General features: G+C 37.0%; 2 protein-coding genes across 3 annotated transcripts; one reads left to right on the plus strand and one right to left on the minus strand.

Annotated features, from left to right (window-relative positions):
- Positions 1-6: 6 nt before the first annotated feature.
- On the minus strand, positions 7-2,936 carry LOC132175509 (DNA-directed RNA polymerases II and IV subunit 5A-like). Of its 2 annotated transcripts, none has more exons than XM_059587482.1 (3): positions 2,685-2,936; positions 1,083-1,323; positions 7-321 (listed from the first exon to the last, which is right to left on the minus strand). In XM_059587482.1, exons 2-3 carry the CDS (start codon positions 1,281-1,283, stop codon positions 40-42), a joined length of 483 nt encoding a protein of 160 aa, XP_059443465.1. In that variant the 5' UTR covers positions 1,284-1,323; positions 2,685-2,936; the 3' UTR covers positions 7-39. The 2 variants fall into 2 exon arrangements, with proteins under 2 accessions (XP_059443465.1, XP_059443466.1); XM_059587483.1 differs by having other exon boundaries at positions 2,673-2,936.
- Positions 2,937-3,372: 436 nt separating this feature from the next.
- LOC132175511 (uncharacterized) lies at positions 3,373-6,250 on the plus strand. The gene is made up of 3 exons (XM_059587484.1): positions 3,373-3,578; positions 4,744-4,992; positions 5,813-6,250. The coding sequence occupies exons 1-2, from the start codon at positions 3,403-3,405 to the stop codon at positions 4,979-4,981; spliced, it is 414 nt and encodes a 137-aa protein (XP_059443467.1). The 5' UTR covers positions 3,373-3,402; the 3' UTR covers positions 4,982-4,992; positions 5,813-6,250.
- Positions 6,251-8,633: the final 2,383 nt, after the last annotated feature.

Consider the following 8,633-nt stretch of genomic DNA (forward strand, 5'->3'; position numbering starts at 1 on the left):
GTAAATTAAGCAGCCATCACAATGCCCTGATGTACTATGCTACGAAGAATCCTTGGGTAAAACAACAAATATGCAAGATGCTAGACAAAAATCAACAGCCACAATTTTGTTCTTCAATATCATCAAAGCAATCAGTTTCACCTGGAAAACATCCAATTGGAATTTTGAAGAAATCTCATTTATGGAGCTCTTAGCAAAGGGAGTCAAACTTTGTTGAACCACCAAGATTGCTTTGTAAACATTCTCTGCCTTCATGCGTTGAGAGTAAGTCTTCATTGTCTTAACACCAACCTTCGGTTCCTCAGGGAAGAAAACATATATCTGACATACAAGAAACAACCAATAAGAAGACAAACAAAAGCATGGAGAGAAGAATACATGGGCAGCATGCTTCGTACTGTCTAAGCATATCTTTGTAAAGAACTATGAACAGAGAACAATTGTGTCATACAAAAATTGATCTAGCTCTACTTTCCCTAATCCCAGAAGAAATATAGCAACAGTTACATCAATGACAATAAACATATGAATGCCCTTATGATGAAAAAGAAAAGGCAAGTATGAGGAAATTTTGCACAAGGAAAATTTTAAACTATACTGGAAGCAGACCAAACTAATAAACAAGATCTATCAGAAATCCACAAATTCAACCAAGAAAACACCATTAGAGCCACAATCTTCCACATATCACATCGTCCACACCATGAAAAATTTGAATTGCACTATATGCCATGGGAAACGGGGAAACCACCTGAGCATTCCAGGTCATCAACAGGGTTTTCACTTGACTACATCATAAAATATACAGACTCGCAGCAGTACAGTTTCCTGTGATTTCCCTTCAACCCTTTAGTGTAAAATCTCTTTGTGATCAACTATCAACCCCACATTAAACTCCACGTACCCAATAATCAAAGGGTGAAAAGAAGCAGAGCCTCTCAGTCACATTTACTTCAAGCAAAACAGTATAATGCCACTGCTACGGCAACAAAAAGAATCAATCAAATACATTAACAAGAATCACAGAAGCACAGTCAAATACAGAAAAAAAGAAGCAGCAGAAAATGGAATCGAATAAATACCTGATCAGAGCTATCGTTTCGCTTGGCTTTATTGATAACAAGATCTTCCCTTTTCATGTTCTCACCGTACTTATCCTTGAACTGCTCTTTGGTCATGTCAATCTCAAAGTCCCCAACAAAATAACCCCGGTCCTTCAACATTTGCATCACCGTTCTTCGAATCCTAAAAAGCCTATTGATTTCCTCGTCTGACAGCGTCATGGCTTTGTCGATAAGTTTGCGAAGAGATCTTGTTAATTACCTAACCTCAACAAAATCTTCTTGTCATTATCTTTGATAATCATCATACCAATTTAACGTTAGTGAGCAATTTCAGAATCAATATAATTTTTTTGAGAAATATATGACAGAAAATTATATTTTTTTTAAGCACCTTCCAAACCATAAGTGGTTAATCAATGGGCAAGAGTTTCCAGTGTACAAAAGTGGGTGGTTAACAGAGATTCCTAGAATCAAGACCTAACTATTGCACATACTGATCAAGTTTTCTAGAACCCAAAACCAATTTCTCCGCTTGGTAGCCGAGAAAATTTTTGAGCCCTTTTGAAATTAACGGTTAATAATGATCACAAAAATACAAGGTGATTACATTAAAATATTTTCACGGGAAATTAAAAACATATTCTTTATTTAGGGTATATTTGTACTTTAAAGTTATTGTACCATGTAGAACGTCCAGCCGGCACAAGACAGTAAGTTAAGAAAGAGACCTATTTGAAACCAAAGGGAAACCTATGGACCTAATTGTTGAAATTGAAAGATGTTGTGTGTTGTGTATTATCAGCAATTTCCAATGACAGTGATAAGATGCTGTCTTGAGCAGATACAAATCAGGGTTTTTTGTTAAAGTTTATCCTATAGTAGTGCCAATCAGTCTTTGGATCAAACATTGTTAAAAAAGAAATTTCAAGAGCTGATTGGCACTATTACGTCAGTAGGGTAAGATACTGGTGGGATAAAAGCATGGTTTCTAAGAGTAATGTTAAAAACTATACTTCTATCTCACCACTATCTCACCCTATTGACTTGGCAGTGTCAACCTGTCATTGGATCAACCCTTATTAAAATCATGAATTATTTTTCATTTTGATCCACTATGAGTCCTAGGGCTGTAAACGAGCCGAGCTTGGGCGAGCTTGGCTTGTCCGGGCTCAGCTCGTTTACTTTAAGGCCAGGCTCAAGCTCGAGCTCGACACGAGCCTAGAAATGTTGTTCGAGCTCGGCTCGATAGGGTTGGAACCCTGTTCGAGCTAGAGCTCGTCTATTTTGGTCGAGCTCGAGCTCGATTAATTTTGGGATGTATATGTACATGCATTTGGCAAAAATGATTCAATCCTAGAATTCAATATTATGTGAAAGACCAACACCCATCTGTTTAATAAGACGAAGATACTTTTTCTGCTCTAATTTCATCAAACACAAACCATAATTCAGTAAAAAACAGAAACCCCAATACCTATCTATCCAAAAATATTTACACATTTTTCTGGGCAACCAAACAAACACATCAAACAGCAAAACCCCAAACCACCCACCACCCAAGAAGAAACGGAGAAAAAAAAAAAACCCAAAAAGAAAAGAAAAACCAACAAATCTTATCACCTCTTCCGCCTCCGATCCGCGGCGTACTGCGAGAGTGAAACGACCTCCGAGAGCGGCGTGGACAGCGGGGTTGGCAGCGGCGAAACCGGGCACGAGCCGTTCAGCTTCAGCCAGGCGTCGAGGTGTGTGGTTGCTGCGGTGGTGGTGGTGGTTGCTGTTGGGGGCACTGAGGGAGTGGTGGGAGCGGCAACAGAGATAGGAGGCGAGGAGGATGGTGGAGACTGAGAGGAGAGTCGACAGAAAGGAGAGATCAAAGATGATAGATTTAGGTTAAATTTGGGTTCTCTAATTTGCAACCGTTGGATTCTGAAAAATAATTAAAATTTAAATATTAACGGTTTGATTCGTTTTACCAAAAGCTTAGCCCATGTGGCTGTCTCTACTTAGATCTGGTGTGCTTGTTCAATATGATCCGTTGATTATATATACGTTTTCAACATTTAATATTACTCGTCAGATTAGATCAAACAAACAAGGCAAGCTTAAGCGCACCAGATCTAAGTAGAGACAGCCACATGGGATAAGCTTTTAGTAAAACGAATCAAACCGTTAATATTTAAAATTTAATTATTTTTCCAAATCCAACGGTTGCAAATTAAAGAACCCAAATTTAACCTAAATCTCTATCAGATCTCTCCATTCTCTCGACAGATCTCTCACAAACTCTCCATCATCCTCTTCGCCTCCTTTCTTTGTTGCCGCTCCTACCACTCTCCCAATGCCCCCAACAGCAACCACCACCACCACCGCAGCAACCACACACCTCGACGCCTGGCTGAAGCTGAACGGCTCGTGCCCGGTTTCCAGGAACTTGCCGCTGCCAACCCCGCTGTCCACGCCGCTCTCGGAGGTCGTTTCACTCTCGCAGTACGCCGTGGATCGGAGGCGGAGGAGGTGATAAGATTTGTGGGTTTTTCTTTTCTTTTTGGGTTTTTTTTTTTCTCCGTTTCTTCTTGGGTGGTTTGGGGTTTTGCCGTTTGATGTGTTTGTTTGGTTGCCCAGAAAAATGTGTAAATATTTTTGGATAGATAGGTATTGGGGTTTCTGTTTTTTACTGAATTATGGTTTGTGTTTGGTGAAATTAGAGCAGAAAAAGTATCTTCGTCTTATTAAACAGATGGGTGTTGGTCTTTCACATAATATTGAATTCTAGGATTGAATCATTTTTGCGAAATGCATGTACATATACATCCCAAAATTAATCGAGCTTGAGCTCAAGCTCGGCCAAAATGGACGGGCTCGAGCTCGAACAGGATTCCAACCCTATCGAGCCGAGCTCGAGCAACATTTCTAGGCTCGTGTCGAGCTCGAGCCTGGCCTCAAAGCAAACGAGCCGAGCCCGGACAAGCCAAGCTCGCCCAAGCTCCGCTCGTTTACACTCCTAGGTATAATGGTGAGCAGTCTGATTATGAACATGGACAGATTTCTTCTTTCCTCGACATCTTTGAGAAAAACAAATGGTCTATTGGTCCGTTTAGTTTAATTCAGAAATGAGTTTGGTCCTGGCACCGGGAGAATGTGATATTTTTCAGTACATGAAGGTTAGGAAATTCAAGAACTACACAAGTTACTCTTGCTAAAATGTGAGTTTATTGTGTGTTTTATGGGTTAAATGGTCAAATTTGTTTCTGAACTCACATCCAATGGAGAAACATGCTTAACTAGTGCATTTGCATGACACCATGATGAGTACACAATTCCTATCATCTCATGTCTACAGCATGGATTTGAACCGACTTATGGAGGGTGGAGTGACAACTTGGCAGCTGTATTCAGACTGTTATATTGCTGAAGTTTCCTTTGGGCTTTTATGTGCGCACTTTGCAACTTTGACATCATCCACTTGTATCACTTGTAAAGAATGTGTTGTCAAAATAAACAATGTTAGGATTCATGTCCTTTCTGTCATGTCTGTTAAATGGATGCGGAGAAGATATTTTGCAATCCTCTTCTCTAGCAGTTTTATGTATAAAATACAAGAGGGATGAAGGCCAGGGTGAAGATTGCCTTCAAATTGAACTCCATTATGGTTTTGCATAATAACTATTTCATCATACAGGAAAATGGGTTTGTGGACATTATTGGAGGGATGTCTACTTCTTGCAAATGCATTGGCAATATTAAATGAGGACCGCTTCCTGGCACATAGAGGGTTGAGCTTCTCAGAATTCTCAGGGGGCACGACCAAATCATTTAAGGGGCAACTAATAGGTCTCATTTATGCAACCCAGTACTTGAGAGTTCCTCTCATACTGCTAAACTTCATCTGCATCGTTGTAAAGTTGGTGTCTGGATGACACCACACAAGGTAAGATATGTTTTTATAATAGTTTGGATTTTCTGTTTAATCAAGTATGACTAGAACAAATTTTCACCCTTATGTTACTACTGAAGGAGCAAGGATATTTTATGTTTCATGAAAACAGAATTTCTGTCGATTGTCAAATACAAATAGGATGTAAATTATTTTCTGAAATTGAGAGCTGGTCTCTCTTAATACAAGCAGACTTGTATTGTATGACTTTCCTCTGGGTAGCTTTTGTTTAAACTATGGTGACAGTATATTTTGTTCTGCACACTGCTGATTTTTTGAGCTTAGTTTTCCTTATAAGTGAGACTATGCATTGGTGCTTGAATGGTGTTTAATTCGAATTTAAACAGGAACAGAAATTCCTTCAGGGTGAATTTATCGCATTAACAGCAATATACCAAAAGCACAATTTGTTAAACAAAGACAAAATATGTGTCTCACATTAATGATGATAACAACAACCAGTTGTAAAATCTTTGACTGAACCTTCCTGTTTCTACCCCCTTCCAAAAGAGGTTAAGGAATAAGAAAGAACCACGCTCTCCAGAGTAATGATGGTTACACATTTTTTTCCTTTTCTTGGATGGGAAGATTCTTTAACCAAGAGAGAAGCAGCTCCTTTGGAGTCTTTTATAGGTTAGCTTGACTTATTACCTTTTCTTCCCCGCCTTCCCATTGACCCCTTTCTTTTGCAGGTTTGTCCTTTTCTGACTCGTATGCTATAAAAACGTTGTCATTTATAGTTTCCTTGTCCTGTGATGATTAAAGTATTTACTGATGAGAGGATTTATATGATTTTGTTTCTGAATGATTGCAGATTTCATTAAGTTTTGTGATGGATGGGACTCTACAAAAAAGACATTTTCCTTCTGGAAGGCTGAAGAATTTTCTCTTCATCTTCTTCTTGGGGGGTGTAGGGGGAGGAGGTTTAGAAAAATCAAGAAACTCTTTTTTTGGAAATGGCCCTTTTATATGATTAGTTGGGGAATGAAGATATTGTGAATTTGGTTGAATGTTAGAGTGGGTTTTGTATTTTGTTGAAATAGCTTTTGCAGTTTATGATTCAATGGTGTGGGAACTTTGACTTTTTGCTGTTACTGTTTGCCAAGGTGAAAACGATGGATGCAGCACATGCTTTAGTCTCTGTTGGTGGTGACATAAGTTCCTCCCTTACAATTCATGAATTAACTTTCTGACTATATGCAGCATTTAGTGCTGTTATTCATTAATGGAACTTGTCACTCTTCCAGATGAATTGGTATGATGAACAAGTACTTCTCATCGTGATAAATATTGTGCCTTGTGCAACATGGTGCTTAAATTAATTTTCTTTTAGGTAGAGAATTAAATGAATCTTTGAAACTAAAATTAAATTGCTTAAACGACTGGGGTATTTCTTTATCTTTTTAAATTGTCTATCGAAAATTTTAAATTCAACAGAGAAAGAAATATCCGTCCAAGAGAGAGAGAGAGAGAGAGAGGGAAGGTGTAAATGGACTCTCACAGGAAATAAGGTATTTTGCTCAGATAGCATATGAAGAAACTTGTCATAAACTAAAGAGATGGAAGAAGAGAAATAGAGACAAAAATTACATGGTTTGATCTATAACCTACATCGACAGTGAAATGCTTTAAGCCTAACAAATGGGACAAGAATCATATTTAAATAAATAGGGTATACATTATTCTATGCTTGAAGCTTTAAGCCGAATAAAACAATGTAACCCCAAAATATGGATTGGGAAAATTACAATCATGGGAAAAATTTAAATAAAAATAAAATAAAAAATAAAAAGAGAGAGGAAGAAAAGGAATACTAGAAGAAAAGGCTTCATCATAAATCTGCAAAAACATGATATGTTTTGGAATCTACCGCAATGAGCCTCAGGGCTGCAATTGCTGCTGCAACGGACATAAAGCCAAAGAAACAAACATTGAGCCAATGCCAAAGCTTCTGTAAAGAAGTGAGTTTGTTCTTCTTTGCCACTAGATACATGTGGTTTGCAAGGATAAAAGTCAAAGGAAATGGGCTGATTGCCCCGGTGAGGCTCATGAAATCTCCGAGGAACGGCAGAAGAGCCGCCACTAGCGTGTTAATAGCAAGGTAGCTGCCTCTTACAGCAACTCTGAATGACAAGTTATGAAAAGACATTGTACTTTCTTTAATCCCATACTTGGTATCCAAAAACTCATATATTGGACTTGCCAGTATCTACAAGCAGCAGATAACGCTTATATTAGGTTAGTGTAACAAAAAGAAAAGAGTAAAGTTATTTAGTAAACTGTTATACGACTGTCAATCTATGATACAATTGGAATGACGTGTCAATAAACTTTTTTATAGCCATGTCATTTCAGTTATACAGCAATCATATATGAGTCTCTTCAATAGCATTTCTCATAAGGAAATGATAACAAATTTTTTTAAAGCGAAATGGGGAATCATAGATAAGTACATGCAAAGTGATAACTGTTTGCAGGAAGGCAGCTATATTGGCTATTGCCTTAACCCAAACTGAACCCGTGACATTGTTGAGCAAGTAAGACGATGTAGAAGATCCATACACATATATATGTATACATAGATATATACACATATATGTATACATGTATACATATATACATGTATTCATATACATATGTACATATATACATGTATTCATATATATATATATGTACATATGTATATACATATATATATACGTGTTTTGTATATATATATATATATATATATAGTGAAAGAGTATATATATATATATATATATATATATATATATATAAGGCTAGATTTTTTCTGAAATTGTCATGTTGTTGTAAACTAATTTTGCTGTCATTTTGTTAAAAAGTAGTTAGCATCGAGTTTTTTTTTTTTTATCTCAAAGAGATGGCATGGATTCTCTAAATATGTGATTCTAACTTTTTATTTACAGAAGGTTGATTACAACTTTTCCAATATTCAAAATGAAGCAACTACATGCATAGATTCTTTAGATGATATTTGACATCCAAAATACATCCATCCCAAACAACTCCAACATAAACTATCTACTCCATCTAAAATACATACATCCAATGTACATATATCCAAAATACATCTATCCCATATCAAAATATTGGATCCTCCAATCTAAAAGACATGCACATCCATATCAACAAGAGACATTTAAATTTGACATCCAAAATACATCCATCCCAAACAACTCCAGCATAAACTATCTACTCCATCTAAAATACATACATCCAATGTACATACATCCAAAATACATCCATCTTATATCAAAATATTTGATCCACTATCCAAATATCAAAAAGCATCCGCAAACCCAATAATCTATTGGGTTGCCTATTAGAGGTGTCAATACGGTTACAGTTAGCGGTTATTGGCAATAACTGCTAACCGTAACCGCCTTAACGGTTAGTAGATTTCACTAACTGTCAGTTAGTAGTTAATGAAATAAGTAACCGTCCGCTAACCGCTTTTTCAAAATTGGGCTTTTTTTGGGCGTTTTTTACTACTATAGCATTTTTTACCCTCATTTGTTTTTTGTATTTTTAGTATCTTCTTAGGCTCAATTGCTATAAAAATATCCCATATTGAAAAATCAAAAATATTTGACCCCAAATTTACATTTACTTGT

This window comes from Corylus avellana, chromosome ca3 (genome assembly GCF_901000735.1).
Source record: "Corylus avellana chromosome ca3, CavTom2PMs-1.0".
Taxonomy (NCBI): domain Eukaryota; kingdom Viridiplantae; phylum Streptophyta; class Magnoliopsida; order Fagales; family Betulaceae; genus Corylus; species Corylus avellana.

What these genes read in the sequence shown, in the direction of transcription:
- LOC132175509 (XM_059587482.1), bottom strand. Translation starts at nt 1,283, where the DNA reads ATGACGCTGTCAGACGAGGAAATCAATAGGCTTTTTAGGATTCGAAGA. An exon ending in GAAACGATAGCTCTGATCAG is followed by an intron (nt 322 to 1,082) that starts GTATTTATTCGA and finishes CTTGTATGTCAG; the next exon opens with ATATATGTTTTCTTCCCTGA.
- LOC132175511 (XM_059587484.1), top strand. Translation starts at nt 3,403, where the DNA reads ATGCCCCCAACAGCAACCACCACCACCACCGCAGCAACCACACACCTC. An exon ending in GTGGATCGGAGGCGGAGGAG is followed by an intron (nt 3,579 to 4,743) that starts GTGATAAGATTT and finishes TTCATCATACAG; the next exon opens with GAAAATGGGTTTGTGGACAT.